Below are 22,618 nucleotides of genomic sequence, written 5' to 3' on the forward strand. Positions count from 1 at the left end.
GGGGTGTGCAAACCAGCTCTGGGAGAAACAAAGGAAAACTACAGGCATCCACTCCCTGCTCCTCCCCAACCCCAAGGTGGGAGGGGGTGGCCCAGCTGAGCAGGAAGCATCTGGGAAATCCAAGGACCCCCTCACCCAAAGGAAGAAAGTCCCTGAGGCGAAGGCAGGCCCTTGACCTAGGGCTGGGAAATGAACAACCCTGGGGGCAGGGCGTGATGGATGGCAAGGGAGGAGCGAGCCAGTGGGAGGTTGGAGGGTGCAGCCTCTCAAGTAGGAGGAGGAGCAACAGGGGAGAGCTGAACTCGGGAGTGCCCAGAGTGGTGATGGTCCTGCCATGCCAGGGGAGGGATTGCCAGCATTGGCAGGGATGGGGCGGGCATCCCAGAGGCCCAGGACACTGGTTCGCTACCTCTGCGGCCCAATTCCCCAAGTAAAAATGCTAGGAAAGGCATAGGGAGCACTCCGGTGCTCCAGGAAGGCTCGAGGGGCCCCTTCCTGAGCCCCTCTGTAGCCCAGAGAGCAGAGGAGCAGGCTAGGTGGCCAGAACCTCTCAAGACAAGGTGGCCAGCCCTGATTGGGAGGGCTTAAAAACTCTGAGCAGGGGAGGGAATAGGCAGACAGGGTCCCAGGGCAGGGGAAAGGAAGTTCCCTACTTGGGGGACTGTAGGGGATCTGGCATCCTATGAAGCCGAGGCAGCTTCTCACTGTGGGCCTGCCCCCATCAACTCCTACCCCAGGTCTTTTCCAGAGTCCTCCAGCTCACTCCCACCTCCAAAGGAAGCCACCTCTTCCTACACCCCATCTCCAGGGCCCAGCTCTTAGGACAGCCCTCACGGATCCTCCCAGTCCCCTGTGAAGAGAAGCCTGGAGGAAAACCAACGCCCTGTTTGTGCAGGGTGGGGAGACCGAAGGAGACCCCATCTGCCCAGGTGTCAGGGGACCAGCCCCTCAACACCACCCTAGCCTCTCGTTTCTTTCTCCTGAATCTTCCGCAGACCCCCTCCCCTGGCCATCCCTTGTCCCTGGGGAGCCCTGACTGGGAAGGGGATGGGCAGGCTGGGCAGGACTCCGGTTTCTTGTGCCCGGAAAGACTACAGTTTGAGCCAAGCAGCAGATGTCTCAGGCACATGGGTTCTACGGACGGGGCTCAAGCATTAGTTTCGTCATCAGAAAGGGGGCTCCCTGTAGCTGCTTAGCCCGAAGCAGGGCTCACACTTTCGAAGGTGGTTTCTCCTCCGCCTTGGAGCCAGGCAAGCCGTTCTCCGTGTTATCGTTCCCTGAGGAGCTCACGAGACACTCCTTCCTAGAGAGGGAGAGAGAGGGGACAGTGGTGAGGAGAGGAGCAAGAGTAGGGGGAGAACTGTGGTGGGAGCCGTGGGCCCTGCACCCAGCCCTATGCCTCTCCCTGGCCTTCTGCAGAGCTAAGGTAGCCAGAGGCCATGTCACCTAACCTCTCTGTACCTCAGTTCCCTCATTTGTGAAATAGATGTAGGGATGACACCTTCTGCATGGGGTTGCTGGAAGCAGAAATGAGTACTTAGAACAGTGTCTGGCAGGTAGAAAGTTCTCAACTGGCCAGGAGCAGTGGCTCATGCCTGTAATCCCAACACTTTGGGAGGCCAAGGCAGGCGGATTACTTGAGGTCAGGAGTTCAAGACCAGCCTGGCCAACATGGCAAAACCCCGTCTCTACTAAAAATACAAAAATTAGCCAGGCATGATAATACGTGCCTATAGTCCCAGCTACTAGGAAGGCTGAGGCAGGAGAATCACTTAAACCTGGGAGGCGGAGGTTGCAGTGAGCTGAGATCGTGCCACTGCACTTCAGCCTGGGCAACAGAGTGAGACTGTCTCAAAAAGAGAAAAAAAGAAAGTTCTCAATAAAGCTTAGCTGTCACCTAGTTGTCTCAACATGGCAGAAAGCAAAAGGCACCAGGTGCTGTTCCCAGGGGTCCATTCCCAGGCTGTGCCACAGCAGGGGGAGGGGTCCAGGCCAGCAAGAAGTATGGTGAGGACGGAGTCCCTCTCCCCAGGTCCCCTACGCCTTCCTCCCTGAGCTCTCTGTGACCAGCGGTATTAAGAGAAGAACAGAGTCCATGGAAGGGGCAGAGCAGGCAGTGGGTTTGGCTTCAAGCCAGGTCTGGGCAGAGTTTGGTGGGATGGAGCAGAAGACAGCAGGAAGGAGAGATGGTCAGGTGGGAAGACACCTCCTGGGAGCTGTTCCACCCTGACTGCCCTGAGCTGGACATGCTCAGACTTCAGTGTGTCCCTCCTCCACCGCAGTGCCCAGGACTTCAGGCACGCACATCCAGCTTAGCATGTCTTGTTTTTAGTAAACTCACTGTGGGCTGGGTGCAGTGGCTTAACCCTGTAATCCCAGCACTTTGGGAGGCCGAGACGGGCAGATCACTGGGTCAGGAGATTGAGACTATCCTGGCTAACATGATGAAACCCTGTCTCTACTAAAAAATACAAAAAACTAGCCAGGCGAGGTGGCGGGCTCCTATAGCCCCAGCTACTCGGGAGGCTGAGGCAGGAGAATGGCGTGAACCCAGGAGGCGGAGCTTGCAGTGAGCTGAGATCCAGCCACTGCACTCCAGCCTGGAGGACAGAGCGAGACTCCGTCTCAAAAAAAAAAAAAAAAAACAAAACACAACTCACTGTGACTCTGAAGGAACACTGTTGTCTTTTCTAGGTGCTTGTAAACCATATATTGACAAATATGTTCTCCATCCATCGATAGTAAGACTGGTTATTAGAAACAGAACGTAGTCAAGCTCCACACTTCTGGCCCCTCACAAGATCACCAAAACCCTCACAGCCTCTGGCCACAAGGCAGGCAGACAACCCTGGAGCTCTTCATCAACAAACCAGTTCTGGGGTCCTCCCCTGGTCCACAGCCCCAGTGTTGCTACCTGTACATCCCCTCCCTACCTCCAACTTCCACCCCCTCTTTCCAGAGTAAGTTCTGCCCTTTCCAGAGGAATTCCCTCTTCTCAGCAGAGCAGAATGTTTCAGCAAACAGGAGCAGAGCAGAGCATTTCTCCCTTCTCTGGATCTCGTGGTTACCATCACCCTCTCTGTTCCAATGGGAAGCCATCTCGTCACATCTATCTTGCTCAGGACACAACTTTCAAATGCCTTTTCCCTGCTCTAGTTTTGCAAGGTTCACCACATGCTGCTCTGGAGCCTGTCTGATACTGTTCCAAAAACTCTAGGCTTGAGGGTTGTACCCTCCGTACCTCCCTATCCTCCCTCCCCTTCCCCTTATAGATGTCTATTTTTATACCTGAACTTTTCCTAGGGCTCCCTGGGAGGCCATAGCTGCCATTTCAAACTTTTAAAAAATCACCCCCTACTGAAGTTTCAGAATTTCCTAACAGAAGAATTTCACTCCCATCTCCCTAGAAGGGTCTTCCCATTTTAGAGTCTCTGTACATGAAATATTATATTTTCTCTGATTTTTTCAAAGGCTCCCTGAGTCCTTTGGTAAGGCTCTCAGTTGGGTGGTACAAATGGAAAGAGAGGCTAATGGGACGGGAAGGAAGACAGTGGGATGAGGAAGAGTAGGTGGCTGGCGTTTGTGTATTCAATGAATTGAACGTATTCAATAAATACACATTGGGAGGATGGGGAAGAAAGAAAGCGAGGAGGGGGACTGAGATGGGGTGGGGGTGGCAGGGATAGAACAGAGAGCGGTAGGAATGGGAATGGGGGGAATGAGGAGGCAGGTGGAAGGCTGAAAGCTGATGGGGGTAGATGAGAGGGTGGTGGGCTGCTGGGAGGACAGGAGTGTGCTCCAGGTCAACTCACTTCTTCTCCCGAGTCTTCTTCAGGATGAAGATGATGAGTTTCTTGATCAGCAGGATGAGAATGAGGAGCCCGATGACCCCGCCCACGACAGCCAGAATTATGAGTGTCACTGTGTTGTCCACTTCTTCCACTGTGTGGCCCGAGTAGGGAGGAAAGGGAAGGCACAAAGGGAGCAAGGGTTACCTGTAGTCGAGCACCGTGGCAGTACAAGGGCCATGTAGACTCCACCCCCTGGCATCTGGGGCACATCCACTCCCAGACCCCCAGCCCTCCCCAGGCCTGCAGCAGAAAGCTGGAGAGGCAGAGCATGGCATCCATCAGGCTAGGGCACACATAAGGGGTCCTCTCCCCCACCCCTCACATGCCCTCCCGCAGATGTGCTCACACAAGTTCGGGAACAAATCAGAATTGGAGCCCATAACACTCAAGTTTGAGTGGTGACTTGATCCCGAAATTACCAGAAGAAAATTCCATTGCCTCTTTCTAGACCTCCTTTACTCACCCACAAAAAATTAAGAACCTCCCTATGATACCTCTTAGATGGTGAGAAGCGTTTGGAGTCAGATAGTCTGAATTTCAAGTACGGGATTTAACTGTCACTAACTAGCTGGCAATGTTGGGCAGGTCATTGAACCCCCCTAGCCTCGTTTTCTTCATCTGAAAACTGAACTCCTGACTGATTCCCGAACCTGCTCCACCCAGTCTTCCTCCTCTCCACCAAACGAGACCAGACCAGACCAAACCAGACCAAACGAGACCAGATAAGACTAGACCAAAGGACACAAGACCAGACCAGACAAGACCAAACGAGAGCAAACCAGACCAGACGAGACCAGATCAGACTAGACCAAACCAGACCAGACCAAACCAGACCAAACCAGACCAGACCGGACCAAACCGGACCAGACCGGATCAAACCGGATGAGACCGGACCAAACCGGACCACACCGGATCAGACTGGACCAAACCGGATCAGACCAACTGGATCAGACCGGACCAAACCAGACAGAACCGGATCGAACCGGATCAAACCGGATCAGACCAGATCGAACTGGATAGAACCGGATCAGACTGGACCAGACCGGATCAAACCGGATCGAACCAGATCAGACTGGACCAGACCGGATCAGAACGGATCGAATCCGGTCTGATCCGGTTTGATCCGGTTCCATCCAGTCTTTTCTGGTTTGTTCCAGTTCCATCTGGTTTGAACCGGTCTGATCCGGTCTGATCCGGTCTGATCCGGTTTCATCCGGCTCCATCCGGTTAGATCCGGTCTGATCCAGGCCCATCCGTTTTGATCCGGCTCTATCCGGTTTCATCCGGTTTGAACCGGTTCCATCTGGCTTGAACCGGTTCCATCCGGTTTGATCCGGTTTGAACTAGTTTCATCCGGTTTGAACCGGTTTGATCCGGTTCAATCCAGTTCCATCCGGTTCAATCCAGTTTGGTCCGGTTCAATCCGGTTCGAACCGGTCTGATCCGGTCTGATCCAGTTCCATCCGGTTCGATCCGGTTGCATCCGGTCTGATCCGGTTCGATCTGGTTCGATCCGGTCTGATCCGGTTCTATCTGGTTCGATTCGGATTGATCTGGTCCGATCCGGTTCTATCCGGTTCGATGCGGTCTGATCCGGGTTGATCCATTCTGATCCGGTCTGATCCAGTCTGATCCGGGTTGATCCATTCTGATCCGGTCTGATCCAGTCTGATCCGGTCTTATCCGGTCTGATCAGGTCCGATCCGGTGGTCCGGTCTGATCCGGTCAGATCCGGTCTAGTGCAGTTTGATCCGGTGTGTTCGATTTCGTCTTTTCTGGTCCGGTTTTGTCTAGTCTTATCTGCTCTCGTCTGGTCTGGTCCGGTCTAGTCTGATATGGTCTAGTCCAGTCTGATATGGTCTGGTTTAGTCTGGTCTGGTCTGGTCAGGTTTCAAACCGGATGAAACCGGATCAAACCGGATGAAACTAGTCCAAGCCGGTTCAAACCGGATGGAACCGGATCAAACCGGATGAAACTAGTTCAAACCGGTTCAAACCGGATGGAACCGGATCAAACCGGATGAAACCGGATCAAACCGGATGAAACTAGTCCAAGCCGGTTCAAACCGGATGGAACCGGATCAAACCGGATGAAACTAGTTCAAACCGGTTCAAACCGGATGGAACCGGATCAAACCGGATCAAACCGGTTCAAACCGGATGAAACTAGTCCAAGCCGGTTCAAACCGGATGGAACCGGATCAAACCGGATGAAACCGGATCAAACCGGTTCAAACCGGATGGAACCGGATCAAACCGGATCAAACCGGATCAAACCGGTTCAAACCGGATGGAACCGGATCAAACCGGATCAAACCGGTTCAAACCGGATGAAACTAGTCCAAGCCGGTTCAAACCGGATGGAACCGGATCAAACCGGATGAAACCGGATCAAACCGGTTCAAACCGGATGGAACCGGATCAAACCGGATGAAACCGGATCAAACCGGTTCAAACCGGATGGAACCGGATCAAACCGGATGAAACCGGATCAAACCGGTTTAAACCGGATGGAACCGGATCAAACCGGATCAAACCGGTTCAAACCGGATGAAACTAGTCCAAGCCGGTTCAAACCGGATGGAACCGGATGAAACCGGATCAAACCGGTTCAAACCGGATGGAACCGGATCAAACCGGATCAAACCGGATCAAACCGGTTCAAACCGGATGGAACCGGATCAAACCGGATCAAACCGGTTCAAACCGGATGAAACTAGTCCAAGCCGGTTCAAACCGGATGGAACCGGATCAAACCGGATGGAACCGGATCAAACCGGTTCAAACCGGATGGAACCGGATCAAACCGGTTCAAACCGGATGGAACCGGATCAAACCGGTTCAAACCGGATGAAACTAGTCCAAGCCGGTTCAAACCAGATGGAACCGGATCAAACCGGATGGAACCGGATGGAACCGGATGAAACCGGATCAAACCGGTTCAAACCGGATGGAACCGGATCAAACCGGATCAAACCGGTTCAAACCGGATGAAACTAGTCCAAGCCGGTTCAAACCGGATGGAACCGGATCAAACCGGATGAAACCGGATCAAACCGGTTCAAACCGGATGGAACCGGATCAAACCGGATCAAACCGGATGAAACCGGATCAAACCGGATGAAACCGGATCAAACCGGTTCAAACCGGATGAAACCGGATCAAACCGGATGAAACCGGATCAAACCGGTTCAAACCGGATGGAACCGGATCAAACCGGATCAAACCGGTTCAAACCGGATGAAACTAGTCCAAGCCGGTTCAAACCGGATGGAACCGGATCAAACCGGATGAAACCGGATCAAACCGGTTCAAACCGGATGGAACCGGATCAAACCGGATGAAACCGGATCAAACCGGTTTAAACCGGATGGAACCGGATCAAACCGGATCAAACCGGTTCAAACCGGATGAAACTAGTCCAAGCCGGTTCAAACCGGATGGAACCGGATGAAACGGGATCAAACCGGTTCAAACCGGATGGAACCGGATCAAACCGGATCAAACCGGATCAAACCGGTTCAAACCGAATGGAACCGGATCAAACCGGTTCAAACCGGATGGAACCGGATCAAACCGGATCAAACCGGTTCAAACCGGATGAAACTAGTTCAAACCGGATGGAACCGGATCAAACCGGTTCAAACCGGATGAAACTAGTTCAAACCGGTTCAAACCGGATCAAACCGGTTCAAACCGGATGAAACTAGTTCAAACCGGATGGAACCGGATCAAACCGGATCAAACCGGATGAAACTAGTTCAAACCGGTTCAAACCGGATGGAACCGGATCAAACCGGATGAAACCGGATCAAACCGGATGAAACTAGTTCAAACCGGTTCAAACCGGATGGAACCGGATCAAACCGGTTCAAACCGGATGAAACTAGTTCAAACCGGTTCAAACCGGATCAAACCGGATGAAACTAGTTCAAACCGGTTCAAACCGGATGGAACCGGATCAAACCGGATGAAACCGGATCAAACCGGATGAAACTAGTCCAAGCCGGTTCAAACCGGATGGAACCGGATCAAACCGGATGAAACTAGTTCAAACCGGTTCAAACCGGATGGAACCGGATCAAACCGGATCAAACCGGTTCAAACCGGATGAAACTAGTCCAAGCCGGTTCAAACCGGATGGAACCGGATCAAACCGGATGAAACTAGTTCAAACCGGTTCAAACCGGATGGAACCGGATCAAACCGGATCAAACCGGTTCAAACCGGATGAAACTAGTCCAAGCCGGTTCAAAACTAGTCCAAGCCGGTTCAAACCGGATGGAACCGGATCAAACCGGATGAAACTAGTTCAAACCGGTTCAAACCGGATGGAACCGGATCAAACCGGATCAAACCGGTTCAAACCGGATGAAACTAGTCCAAGCCGGTTCAAACCGGATGGAACTAGTTCAAACCGGTTCAAACCGGATGGAACCGGATCAAACCGGATCAAACCGGTTCAAACCGGATGAAACTAGTCCAAGCCGGTTCAAACCGGATGGAACCGGATCAAACCGGATGAAACTAGTCCAAGCCGGTTCAAACCGGATGGAACCGGATCAAACCGGATGAAACTAGTTCAAACCGGTTCAAACCGGATGGAACCGGATCAAACCGGATCAAACCGGTTCAAACCGGATGAAACTAGTCCAAGCCGGTTCAAACCGGATGGAACCGGATCAAACCGGATGAAACCGGATCAAACCGGTTCAAACCGGATGGAACCGGATCAAACCGGATGAAACCGGATCAAACCGGTTCAAACCGGATGGAACCGGATCAAACCGGATCAAACCGGTTCAAACCGGATGAAACTAGTCCAAGCCGGTTCAAACCGGATGGAACCGGATGAAACCGGATCAAACCGGTTCAAACCGGATGGAACCGGATCAAACCGGATGAAACCGGATCAAACCGGTTTAAACCGGATGGAACCGGATCAAACCGGATCAAACCGGTTCAAACCGGATGAAACTAGTCCAAGCCGGTTCAAACCGGATGGAACCGGATGAAACCGGATCAAACCGGTTCAAACCGGATGGAACCGGATCAAACCGGATCAAACCGGTTCAAACCGGATGGAACCGGATCAAACCGGATCAAACCGGTTCAAACCGGATGAAACTAGTCCAAGCCGGTTCAAACCGGATGGAACCGGATCAAACCGGATGGAACCGGATCAAACCGGTTCAAACCGGATGGAACCGGATCAAACCGGTTCAAACCGGATGAAACTAGTCCAAGCCGGTTCAAACCGGATGGAACCGGATCAAACCGGATGAAACCAGATCAAACCGGTTCAAACCGGATGGAACCGGATCAAACCGGTTCAAACCGGATGGAACCGGATCAAACCGGTTCAAACCGGATGAAACTAGTCCAAGCCGGTTCAAACCGGATGGAACCGGATCAAACCGGATGAAACCGGATCAAACCGGTTCAAACCGGATGGAACCGGATCAAACCGGTTCAAACCGGATGGAACCGGATCAAACCGGTTCAAACCGGATGAAACTAGTTCAAACCGGTTCAAACCGGATCAAACCGGATGAAACTAGTTCAAACCGGTTCAAACCGGATGGAACCGGATCAAACCGGATGAAACCGGATCAAACCGGTTCAAGCCGGATGAAACCGGATCAAACCGGTTCAAACCGGATGAAACTAGTCCAAGCCGGTTCAAACCGGATGGAACCGGATCAAACCGGATGAAACTAGTTCAAACCGGTTCAAACCGGATGGAACCGGATCAAACCGGATGAAACCGGATCAAACCGGTTCAAACCGGATGGAACCGGATCAAACCGGATCAAACCGGTTCAAACCGGATGAAACCGGATCAAACCGGTTCAAACCGGATGGAACCGGATCAAACCGGATGAAACCGGTTCAAACCGGATGAAACCGGATCGAACCGGATGAAACCGGATGGAACCGGATCAAACCGGTTCAAACCGGATGAAACCGGATCAAACCGGATCAAACCGGTTCAAACCGGATCGAACCGGATGGAACCGGATCAAACCGGATCAAACCGGTTCAAACCGGATGAAACTAGTCCAAGCCGGTTCAAACCGGATGGAACCGGATCAAACCGGATGAAACCGGATCAAACCGGTTCAAACCGGATGGAACCGGATCAAACCGGATGAAACCGGATCAAACCGGTTTAAACCGGATGGAACGGGATCAAACCGGATCAAACCGGTTCAAACCGGATGAAACTAGTCCAAGCCGGTTCAAACCGGATGGAACCGGATGAAACGGGATCAAACCGGTTCAAACCGGATGAAACTAGTTCAAACCGGTTCAAACCGGATGGAACCGGATCAAACCGGATGAAACCGGATCAAACCGGTTCAAACCGGATGGAACCGGATCAAACCGGATCAAACCGGTTCAAACCGGATGAAACTAGTTCAAACCGGATGGAACCGGATCAAACCGGTTCAAACCGGATGAAACTAGTTCAAACCGGTTCAAACCGGATCAAACCGGTTCAAACCGGATGAAACTAGTTCAAACCGGATGGAACCGGATCAAACCGGATGAAACTAGTTCAAACCGGTTCAAACCGGATGGAACCGGATCAAACCGGATGAAACCGGATCAAACCGGTTCAAACCGGATGGAACCGGATCAAACCGGTTCAAACCGGATGAAACTAGTTCAAACCGGTTCAAACCGGATGGAACCGGATCAAACCGGTTCAAACCGGATGAAACTAGTTCAAACCGGTTCAAACCGGATCAAACCGGATGAAACTAGTTCAAACCGGTTCAAACCGGATCAAACCGGATGAAACTAGTTCAAACCGGTTCAAACCGGATGGAACCGGATCAAACCGGATGAAACCGGATCAAACCGGATGAAACTAGTCCAAGCCGGTTCAAACCGGATGGAACCGGATCAAACCGGATGAAACTAGTTCAAACCGGTTCAAACCGGATGGAACCGGATCAAACCGGATCAAACCGGTTCAAACCGGATGAAACTAGTCCAAGCCGGTTCAAACCGGATGGAACCGGATCAAACCGGATGAAACCGGATCAAACCGGTTCAAACCGGATGGAACCGGATCAAACCGGATGAAACCGGATCAAACCCGGTTCAAACAGGATGAAACTGGTTCAAACCGGATCGATCCGTATCAAACCGGTTCAAACCGGTTGGAACCAGATCAAGCCGGTTCAAACCGGATCAAACCGGATGAAACTGGTTCAAACCGGATCAAACCGTTTGAAACCGGATGAAACTGGTTCAAACCGGTTGGAACCAGATCAAACCGGTTCAAACCGGTTCAAACCGGATCAAACCGGATGGAAACGGCTCTGACCGGATGGGACCGGCTCAAACCGGATCAGACCGGATCAAACCAGATCAGACCAGATCGGACCGGATCAACCCGGATGGAACCTGATGGAACCGGATCAAACCGCATGGAACCGGATCGAACCGGATCAGACTGGATGGAACCGGATCAGACCGGATAGAACCGGATCGAACCGGATCGGAGACTTGATGGAACCGGATAAGACCGGATAGAACCGGAACGAACCGGATCGGAGACTGGATGGAACCGGATAAGACCGGATAGAACCGGAACGAACTGGATCGGAGACTGGATGGAACCGGATCAGACCAGATAGAACCGGATCGAACCGGATCAGAGACTGGATGGAACCGGATCAAACCGGGTCAGACCGGATCGGACCGGATCAAACCGGATCTGATCGGATGGAACCGGATGAAACCGGCTGAAACCGGATCGAACCGGATCAAACCGGATCAGACCGGTTTGAACCGGATGAAACCGGATCGAACCGGATCAGACCGGATCAAACCGGACCAGACCAGACTAAACCGGACCACATCAGACTTGACCAAACCGGACCATAGTAGACTAGACCATATCAGTCGAGACCGGACCAGACCAGACGACGCCAGATAAGACTAGAGCAAACCGGACCAGAAAAGACGAAATCGGACCAGACTAGACCATATCAGACTAGACTAGACCATATCAGACTAGGCCGCACCAGACCAGACGAGACCAGATAAGACTAGACCAAACCGGACCAGAAAAGACGAAATCGGACCAGACCGGATCAAACTGGACCAGACCGGATCAGACCAGATCAGACCGGATCAAACCGGGTGGATCCGGATCAGACCAGATCAGACCAGACCGAACCGGATCAGACCGAACCAAACCGGATCAGACCGGACGAAACCCAATCAGACCGGACCAAACTGGACCGGACCGGACCGGATCAGACCGGATCAGACCGGATCGGACCGGACCAAACCGGACCAAACCGGACCAGACCAGACCAGACCGGGCCGAACCGGATCAGACTGGACCGAACCGGAACGAGCCGGATCAGACCGGACCAGACCAGACGAGACCAGATCAGACCAGTCCGAACCGGATCAGACCGGACCACACCGGATCAGACTGGACCGAACCGGACCTTGTAAATAGAGAGGAACATGCTGAATTCCTCCAAATAAATGAGTGACTGGATAACCAAATGATTTAATAAATGAGTGTAATCTAGGCTTCCTCCAGGGTGGTTCTTTCTGTGTAAAACAGTTCGATCTTGGAGTCACCTTGAAATGCTGAATACATAATAAGGCCAATCAACAGAGTTTGCTTCTGAATATTCATGCATAGATGATGCTCCCAGTCAATATGTTTGATTATTTTTCTGTTTACTGAGAACAACTTAATCCTCCCAATCGCTATAACCACAATCCTTGGAGTCTTCTTCAATGCCTTTTATTCAAACCCTTTATCCAATCTACCTGAGAATCCTGACGGCTCTAACTTTATAAAATTCCAGAATCTGATGGCTCACAATCCCCCTGGCCCTGGCCCAAGCCACCTCTTCCGTGGATGTCTGCAATAGCTTCCTAACTGATCTCCTCCCTCTATCATCTATTCTTGGCATAGGGGCCTGAGTGAACCTGTTCAGGCCTTAACTCCTCTGCTCCCAGTGGCTCCCACCTCACTCACCCTTCCAGTAAGGTGGTTACACAATCTGGCTTCACCTGACTGATCTCTCACTCCTTGCCCTGCTCCAGCACTAGCCTGCTGTGATTCTTCACACATCTGCCTCAAGGCCTTTGCACTCACTGCTCCCTCCCTGTCTTCCCAAAGACGCCCTCATGGCTCTTCTCTCACTTTCTTCAAAAATCCCGACTCTATCGTTGCTAATGGTATTAATAATCAGTATATATGGAGAAAACCTTACTAGCCACAAAACACTCACATGTAGCTTCTCTAACCACAACTCCAGGAAAATGCAGTCATATTCCCATTTTACAGATGAGGAAAACGAGGCTTAGAGAGGCTAAGAGTATTTCATAAGTTATTTGGTAGCAGAATTAAGTGTTCAAGCTGAGCTCTTCTAGCTTTTAGATGTAACTCCAGCAACTCTGGAAAGTGTAAAGCAAAAGAAAACACCAACACAGTCCATTTTGCCATTTCACTGTAATGCTGAGTTGGGTGCCCCCCAAGTCCTTCCCACTCCACTGCCCTGTACCAGCCCCTACTGCATACGTCTATCAACGACTTGGAGGAAGATGGTGGCGTGGTGCTGGAGATTATTCTCCTTGGGGTTCTTCACATGGCAGGTGTATTTGCCCGTGTCGCTGAACTCCAGGTCCCTCAGCACAATGGAAATGTTGTTCATCTTCTCCTTAGTAGAGCCTACCAGAGTGATGCGGTCATCGTCTTTCAACGTCACCTTGGGGTCAGACTTCTCATTCTTCACAGTCCCCTCTATGAGCTGGTGGAGGAAAGGCGTTGGAGAGAGAAGGTGGCCAAGAAAGAATCAGGGTCCTCAAGGGTCATGACATCACACCAGCCCACTCCTTGAGTACCTTCCCTGTCCAGGACCAGGAAGAGCCTGCAGTCACACCCTGCTCCTTCCCCCCACAGTTTCCTCTTCCAGCGTCAATAGCTCTGCCTGTTTAACCTGAATTTTGCTTGTTTCAGGCTAAACCCATTTCCTTTTATTAAGGTCTCTCTGGAATGCAGCACAGCTCTTACCGCTCTCTTCATAAAAGCCTTTTATGTAACGACTCCTGCAAACACTGAACTCATTTCCCTCTGTCACCTCCCACCCAGCCTCTGCTGACACCATGCGCATCTGAATTCTGGCCCTCTATCAAGACCTGGATCAATCCCACAGCTCTGCCCGTCAGCACCCTCTGAGGTCAGCATTTAATTATAACCAGAGTTGGTCTCTTGTGGCTTCCCTGTGAAAGTCTCAGGTTGGATCCCCCACTAGATTGTAGAGTGAGTACTCAATAAATACCTGTTGATTGGTTCACTCCCACTCCCATCGCAGCCCCACCAATGATCCTGCAGCTCTCCCTCCTCTCTCCCTTCCTCTCTCCTTTCCCTGCCAGTCCAGCCTCATTTAGACTCTTCTCATTCCCTCTCTCCAAGCTTTCCAAGGCCTTTCTCTCTCCTGTTTGTTAGACTAAACTATTGATTTTTAGACAAGCAGTCCAAGCTCCGGGTATTTCTTAAGACCAGACGGAAGACTCTAGCCAAGAATTCCAACAGTCCCCGAATGCTGGCAACACGATCTATGCATCTCTCCCAGTTACATTCTTCCTGGCAGGCTCTGAAAAGAATACTGGGAGAAAGGGTGGCAAAAGGTTCTGGGGACCATCGCAGTGGTTCTCAGTCCGGAAGTGACCAGAGCCTGGGAGGGGAGGCATGGGTAAGGGAGGCTGGGCTGTACTGTCCTTCCTCCAAATACTTACAATCTTGAATGCGTCACTGCTGTTGTAGGTCCACCGGAAGTGGAGGTCCTCGAAGCCAAAGCAGCTGGAGAAGGTGCAGGGCAGCAGGATCTCCGTGCCGTTGACAGCGTAGATGTTGGTGGCCTTTCCCACAGACACCTCCAGCGACAGGGTTACGGGGAGCAGGAAGAGGCCTGTGTAAGGAGCACCGCCTCCTTAATAAAACCCCACCAAAACCTCAGCCTGGAGCTCTGGAAGGGGATGCTCGGACAGGGCGGAATGACTTGGCCAGCAGGGAGGTCTCTGTCACCCTCCGTCCCAACTTCGGGAGGATGGCTCTCTACTCCAATTAACACCGTCTGGGCTGCCCTCCATCATTCTCCATTTCTCCCCTGGAAAGGACTGAATTCTGGATCAGGGAGTAGCCCTTGTGGCGCTCTGGATGACCACCAGGGGTCACCCCAACCCAAGGAAACGAAGGCCTGGCCGCTGCCGCGAACCGCGCCCGCTCCGCCCCTCACCTGGGGACGCAGTGCCTGGAAGCGCTCCTGTCGCACCCACCCCAGGACGCGCAGGGTGGGCTCCCTTCTGTTTGCAGGGGAATTCCCCTAGGACAGTGCGCACCTCCCGCCAGGTTTTCAGGACTGGCGGGCGGGGCGGGCGGGGCGGTCGAGGGTGGGGGAAGAGCCGGGTCCCGTAAGGTGAGGAAGAGAAACGCGGCCGCCGCAGTCCCGGGCTGCCGTCCAGCAGCCTCTCGTTCCCCCGTACTGGAGGCTCCTCCCTGGCCCCCAGGGGCTGAGAGGCAGAAGGACACGTTCGGGCTGGACCTCGCTGGGTCAGCCGAGTCCGACGCCCTCTGGCCGCCAAACGGGAGCCTGGGAACCGCAGGAAGACTGCCGGGCGAGGAGGAACACGGCGCGGGTGGGGACGAACGCGGGTCTTGGAGCTGGGCAGCCGCGGGGGCGCGCGGGCGCAGCCAGGGTGGGAAAGTCACAGGCAGAAGCCACCCTGGGGAGGGATTCCCGGCCAGCCCAAGTGCACGCGCGTGGGGGCGGGACGGGGAGGGCGCTGGACACGCGGTCCCCTCCTGAGCCCAGCAGCCCGGCCTCCCTGCCACACTCCGCCCCCTCGTCCCCGTGCGTCCCCGAGCGCCCCTAGGCTTCTTTCTCACGCTTCGAACCTCCTCCCCAGCACTCCGATGCGACCCCTCTCCGCTGGGACAAGGCCGCTCCGCTCACGGCCTCCAAACTCCCGCTCCGTGTCCTTGTAAGGGGGCCTGGTTCCCCGCCCCCTCCCCACCCCATGTCCTGCAGATGCCTCAAGGAAAGCCCACTCGCCTCAAGGTCGGTGGGGGCGGGTGTCCGGAAGTGGATGCCTGCCTCTCCTCGTCCCTAGGGGAAACTGGCACCTTCCACCCGCACTCTCAGGAAGGCCCTGTGTTGTCTAACTTAATTCCCTGTTCTGCATCATAAACCTCTTGTTTTGCCCCCACCAGATGATAATGCGTCTTAGCAATGCTTTTCAAATGACAGAAAAGGATTTCCAAGGAGAGCTGGCAGCCCTGCCGGCTCAGCTTCTTCCTGTGCCCTTAACTTCTGATGACAAAGTGGAGTGCTCATAGCCCCAAGCCCTAAAATCACTCCCCGTGGTCCAGTAATCCCACCGGGATCCAGCCACTGCCGGTGACAGTAGTAATAACTGATATTAACTGAGCATCTACTATGTGCCAGGCACATTTCATCCTCACCTGTCCTATGAGTCACCTACTATTATAGGTCCACATTGTAGGTGAGACAACTGAGCCTGGAGAGGTTAGGTAACTTGCCTGCGAGATCCGGATCTGCCCACCAGGGCTCTGATTAGTGCTGGGAAGTTATTTCAATTAGCCTTCATTTTTGGTCAGCTTCTAGGATTCATGGCCAGCCAGAATTTGTTCTAGAGCCATGGTTTTCAAACTTGAGAGTCATCAGAATCCCCTACAGAACAGCTACAGCTGGCTCCACCCAGCCCCTGGAGTTCTGATCCAGAAGGTCTGGAGTGGAACCTGAGCTTTTACATTTCTAAAAAGTTCCTAGGAGATGCTGTGAGCAGGGACCACACTCCGAGAACCACGGTGCCAGAGGATTTGTGGATACTAACTCCAACTTTTATTAGAATGCTCAAAAGCATGTATAATGTTCCCATTTTATATATGATGAAATTGAGGCTCAGACAGGTTAAGTTGACTTGCCCAGGGCCACACAGTAAATGGTGAATTTGAGACTGAGCAGTTACTATAGGATAGGAGAGGTATTTTATATACACTGTCTCATCATAATCCTTTAGGTTACTATTATTAACCTTCATCATAATCCTATAAGTTACATTTTCCTTCTCAATAAACAAATGAGGAAACAGGCTTAAAGAGATTACCTTGCTCATGGCCACACACCCAGTGAGTGGCATAAGCAGCATTCAGATATTAGCCCCCCTTTCACCACTCTGTGACCAACCGTGCTCTCCAAGAAAACACTGATCAGGGCTTAGCATTCCATAGAACTCCTGCCTTTCTGTTTATCTCTGCCCTCCTCCGCCCCATCTCCCCCAGAGGTCTAAGGACAGAAGCCAGACACAAGATCCCACTCTCCAGTCTGCAGCCAGCACTAGAACCTTCTGGTGGGAGACACCGACTCTGCTTCTCACCCTCCGTAGCCCCCACAAACAGGAAGTGAATGCAGAGCAGTGGACAGGGAAGCTGTCAGACAACGCAGCTTCCTGATAGCTAATGGCCTCCCTCAGGGCACCAAGGAGTGTGGCTGCTCCTCATCAGCATACCGGTCCAGGAATCAGGGTCCCGGAGGAGATGGGGCAACTCAAATCAGTGCCCAAATCTCCCCACCTCAACCCCAGCCAGAAAGAGATATTCAAGAGCACAAAAGATGCATGCGAAAAGGGAAATCTTGTTGGTTGCTTTAAATAGAAGCAAAAATGAGCAAAAGACGGGTCTAGAAGAGAGGAGTACACTATTTCTTTAAGGTCTGGCTCATGACACAGTACACATTTCTGCCTGATTTGTGTGCGTCTATGTGGATGACTTAACTCCAATACACTCAGGACTCTGCAAGTGAAGCATTGCTACTTCCTCAGTAGCTGGAAGGGGAAAATGAAAACCGACAGAAATGGTTTCACAGAGTCCAGAGCCCTGTCCAAGTGAAAGCGTCAGAGAGGGGGAGCAAGCCTGGCTTCTTCAGCGCACAGCCCTCCCAGCTGGGAGTCATGCAGTCCGGCCAGTTATGTCTGGGAGGGTCATGCACGAGAAAGCTGAGGGGCCTGCCTCCCACTGAACTCAGTGTCTCCTACAAGGTTGCTCTGGGGGAAAGGGAGGAACCAGGGGCAGGTGTTGGTCCACAAAGGCCCCCCGAGGGCTGCTTCAGGATGACCAACCCTGGAGAGGACTGGTGAGCATGCGCAAGACAGGCCCCACTCTGCCAGCTGACCTTGAGAAAGTCAGAGGTGCCACATCCGGTGTGCGTATCCCCAAGCCAGGGCAGGGATACCTCTTTCCTACTTCTCAAGGTTGGTGTGAAGCCAAAACAGGAGATTGTAAAACACAAGAGGGGCTTCCATGAGTGGGCACCCTGCAGATAGAGGAGGATGGTATTTGAAAGGGGAGCAGGGGACATGGGTATCCCTCATCACAGGTAGCCAGGGCACCCCTAGCTTCCCTGAATAACCAGTGTCAGCCAAGAATGTCTCCAGGCCATTCCCACATTGATCTGTATTTTCACCCTGTACCACTTCTTGGCTTATTTCCATGTGGCCGTTTCCCTGGAGTAAAGAAAGCCTTGCTTTGCTCTTTTCTGAACTTAATTCTAGAATGTTAAAGTGCACATGTGTGTGTTTGAGAGTGGGGAGCCTCTTTCTGGCATTGTGGACTTGAGGAACAACTCTTCCCAGTCATGATCCCGTGGAATTCCATCCTGAACCCCAAAACCTTGCTTTTCCTCCCTAAAAGGCCCTATCCACTTAGCCACTCTCAGAGCAGCTATTTTCTTTGCCTTCTCTGAAGTCCTCGGCCCCCTGCCATCCTATCTGGGGTTTTGTCTGAGGACTGACTCAGGAACACTTTTGTTAAAGTGGAAAAGTATTCAGCACATGCAAATCACATTATTAAATATTCACACCAGCAGGAATCTTATGGCAGCTACCATTTATCCCAAGGCAAATGTGGAGGCAGGAAACATTCCACCACCTTTTCCCACATCCAGGGATCACTCACAACCACCCCAGGAAAGAGGGGCAGGCTGGTAGCCACTCTAAGTGTAGCTCTGAGGGCTTGCTGGCACGGCGAGTGGACACACGGCTGACTTTGATAGGGAGGCTGATACACTCTGGCCCAGGGAGAGTTAGAAAGGCTCAAAGTTAGAGCTGGGTGCAGAAAGTGGGCCGAGGCCAGCAGGACAGGACCCCTCCTGGGGTGCAGGCCCTGGGGGCTTTGGGAGGCAGGGCTGGGCCAGGCAAGGCCCCTGGGCCCAGAGACAAAGGAAAGATTTCAGTTCCCTCTCCCTAGGCAACCTGCCTGCTTCCTGCCCACCCCCAGGAGCTTTGCTGGGATGAAAGCATGCCCCTGAGACAGCAGGGGATGCTCAATGAAACCAGCTTTGCAAACAAGTCCCAGCAGCATGCCTGTCCCTCCTCTTACAGGCCAGAGAGCAGGTTGTGCTGGCATGGCCCACCCCTGGCTTATGCAAAGATTCCTATACCTCCTTGAGGACTGGCAGCAGGGCAAGATGGTCTGCTGTGCCCAGTCTCCCTCTCATGCTGATCCCACCAGAAGGGAGCCAGTCAAAAGAGCTTTGGGACTCCAGCCTTCTCTCCCAGGTGCCCCCACAGGCTTGCACCTCCAGCAGGTTCAGAAGGAGAATTAAGCGTGTTTTCCAGGTTCAAACCCAGGATTCCAGATTCAAACTCCCTCCACTTCTCCCCTTTCCTCTCTTCTTCTCCACAGTCTCCTTGCTTCTTCTTTCCTTTTTCTCCCTCTGAGTGGGACTGTGCACCCTCTCCTTAATTGCATTCTCATTAAACAAGCCGTTAATAAGCACACACCAGGGGAAATAGGGTTGTGCAACAGAGCACCCTCACAAGTGATAATTAAACACAGATCACAGCAATTAAGTAAATGGGGGAACAAGGAAGGAGTGGGCAGGACAGAGAGATTACCAGTTACATGCTTAGGAAGAGATAGGAAAGCACATAAACCTCAATTGCAATAATACAGCCTTGGAAACTGCTTCTCAGTTTAAGAAAAGGGCATTTTGTTAGGTTATCAGAAATCACTTTGGTCTCAGTCTGTGAGACTGGGTTTGATATGGGAAGAGGGGAAGAGGACTCCTGGAAGTTCACTGCTCTGTACCCAGTCTCCAAAGCTATGAAAATAGCAGCTCTAGGCCCCCCAAGTCTTTATCCTTCCACGCCCATTCCCCAGAGCCTCACTTATTCTTCAGCCCTAAGCACAATCCCTATTAACCTTCCCCCTCACCAGACTTGAGTTAACTGGGAAGCAGCGTGGTGTGACAGAGCCCAAGAAACTCAGATTCTGTCCCACTTGGCCATCAATTGGCCATGCGCCCCTAGACAAGTCACCATCCCTCTCTGGACCATGACTTCCTCATCCCTAGGAGAATTCTGTGCTCTGCTTCCCAAAGTCCCTGCCAGCTCTGATGCTCCCAGGGAACACTTCCAGTTGGCTGTCCAGTCATCTCTGTGTCTCCCCTACTGGACTGACAGCAAGGATGTCATCTATGTCCCAAGCTCAGACCAATGCCCCTGTGAGGGCTCAGTCAGTGTTGCCTGGTCAAGGGCCAAAGGGACCTTGGTTGGAGTCCCTCTGCAGACCAGAGGGGCAGGGGACAGAGCAGATGAGGCCAGTCCTGGTGCCAGCAGGTCTCCCACCTACAAGTCACTCTGCTGTCTCCTGGGCTCCCAAAGCGTAGCTCAGAAATTCATCTAAACCTCCATCAACAGGCCTTAGCCCCTACCTGGTCTATACACCTGAACAGTCCTTGGAGAAGGTGGGGCTTCCACCTGGAGAAATGTACCGAGACTATGCCCACAATCCCCCTTACACACATGCGCGTGCGCGCACACACACACATACATGATTTTCAGAGCCCTCTCGGTTGTCCACAGAGGCCTGGTTCTATGAGTATTCTAACAAACCAGGGACTGGCATCCCCCACCCAGGAACATAAGCCAGAGGTGTGAAGTGGGGTCGTTTAATGACTGACTGAGTTTGAATTCCTCAGTGACCCTTTACCCCTGCCATTGCCACCATGGGGACCTGGGCTGATCTGAGATTCGATGGGGGGAAGAAGCATGGAATGACGTTGTGCCCACCCTGTGAAAAGGAGCCTCAGGCCTCACTGACGCCCACTTCATTAAGGTCACTGTGAAACCAGCATGACATCTGTGCCAGAGGTACAGGAGAAAACACGGGTGTCTTCCACCTCGCTGTACGGAGGTAAATAAACATCCCAAGTACAAGAAATACTCTCTCCCCTCTTCACCACCAGCCACCAACCTGATAGATCTGCACACAGTTTACATTCGCAGAAATAGTAGCCACTTCCCTTATAGGCTTCTATCTCCCTGTTTTCAGCACAAATACCTACATCGTGTGTCTTTCCCAATGCAGGGAGCTGCCGAAAGCCAAATCTGACCAATATAAACAGGAAGAGATGCCGTTGCCAGAGATGGAGTCGGCTTACATTAAAGTCTGGCTATGATTTATGAGGAGATTACATTCTGGACTAATAAATATCATTCCCTAATCTCTTGGAGTTTGACACTCAAAACTCTCATGTGCATATTAATAGATATTAATAATGCTTCTTCCTCCGTGTCCTCTGGACAAGTCTCCTCTGTCTCCATATTCACTCCAAAAATGAAGAGCCGGGAGCAGGTCAAACAGGTCTTCCCTACGGAATCTCTTTGTAGGGAGACAGACGAGGCCCTTCCTAAAGGGTCTTGAATGATCCCGCAAGCCCCTCCAGCCCCTTCCAGTTTTGGGGTGCTGCTGTGGAGAAGGCAGTGGCTCCTGAGGGAGGTAGAGGGCAGAGGAGCAAAGCAGGAAAAGGGCCCAGGAAGAAGGGGACTCCCCCACCCCCAATTGGTGCATGCCTGGTGCCTGGGAAACAAGCAAACGGCTCTGGGCAGGGATGCAAACCATCATCCCAGCAGTCACACGAGCAACCCACCTGGTACCCCCTGCACCCAAGGCACGGACCCCCTCCTCCAGCATCCTGAACCTCTGAACTCGGGAGACCCGCGCTGCAGCCCCAAGATCCAGCTCCAAAAACCTGGAGCCAAAGGTGCCAGAGACAGCAAAAAAACTCATCCTGAGACTGGCGGGCTGCTGGGGCAGAGAGGGACGCGCACGGTCCCCAGGGAGCACAGCCTATGAACCAGGCAGGAAGCCGGCGGCCACGGTCCGCATTCCGTGCCGCACTCCAAAGCCCACCCTATCCAAGGCATCTTCCTTCTCGAGTGTCCCCTTCTCTGGGGGTGGGGGGAGGCAAGAGAAGAGACCAAGCTGGGGCTGCCTTACCCAAAAGCCCAGTGCCCAGCCATCTCGCCGGGGCTTTGCCTCGGTCCCCAGCCCCGGGCATAGTCCTGTTCTCTCCGGAGGGCGCGGGGGGGAGGCGGGGGGCGCGGGGATGGGATACTGGGCACAGCCGCGCTCTCCGCCCGAGGTCGGTGTTCCGCCACGAAGCTACCCCGGAGCTCTGCGCCGCGGGTCGGGGCTCGGGAAAGTTAGCGGGCAGAGAGCGAGAGGAGGGGGAGGAAAGGAGCGGAGGGGGAGGCGCGCTCGCCCGCTGCTGGGAGCCGGCTGCTGGAGCCGCGGCGGGAGGGAAGGAGGAGGAGGAGCCGGAGCAGGAGCGGGAGGAAGACTGAGCGAGCGCAGCGGCGAGCGAGGCTGCGCCTTTGCTCTGGAAGCGCTCCAGCCGCAGGAGGGGCGGTGGCCG

At 53.0% G+C, this 22,618-nt stretch overlaps 1 protein-coding gene across 2 annotated transcripts in view; it reads right to left on the bottom strand.

Moving 5' to 3' along the window:
• SCN4B (sodium voltage-gated channel beta subunit 4) overlaps window positions 1-22,408 on the bottom strand; it is a 26,070-nt gene extending 3,662 nt beyond the window's left edge. The window contains exons 1-5 of one of the 2 annotated variants that reach the window (XM_028834031.2): window positions 22,201-22,408; window positions 14,637-14,809; window positions 13,420-13,648; window positions 3,813-3,942; window positions 1-1,303 (exon numbers count right to left, since the gene is read on the bottom strand). The exon at window positions 1-1,303 is cut by the window's left edge and continues 3,662 nt beyond it. In XM_028834031.2, coding sequence (XP_028689864.2) covers window positions 1,210-1,303; window positions 3,813-3,942; window positions 13,420-13,648; window positions 14,637-14,809; window positions 22,201-22,261 — 687 coding nt within the window. In that variant the 5' untranslated portion in view covers window positions 22,262-22,408 and the 3' untranslated portion in view covers window positions 1-1,209. Of the gene's footprint in view, window positions 1,304-3,812; window positions 3,943-13,419; window positions 13,649-14,636; window positions 14,810-15,136; window positions 15,649-22,200 lie in introns of those variants that run through there. The other variant, XM_077964382.1, reaches the window with a different exon arrangement.
• Between the last annotated feature and the right edge of the window lie 210 nt (window positions 22,409-22,618).

This window comes from Macaca mulatta, chromosome 14 (genome assembly GCF_049350105.2).
Source record: "Macaca mulatta isolate MMU2019108-1 chromosome 14, T2T-MMU8v2.0, whole genome shotgun sequence".
Taxonomy (NCBI): Eukaryota; Metazoa; Chordata; class Mammalia; order Primates; family Cercopithecidae; genus Macaca; species Macaca mulatta.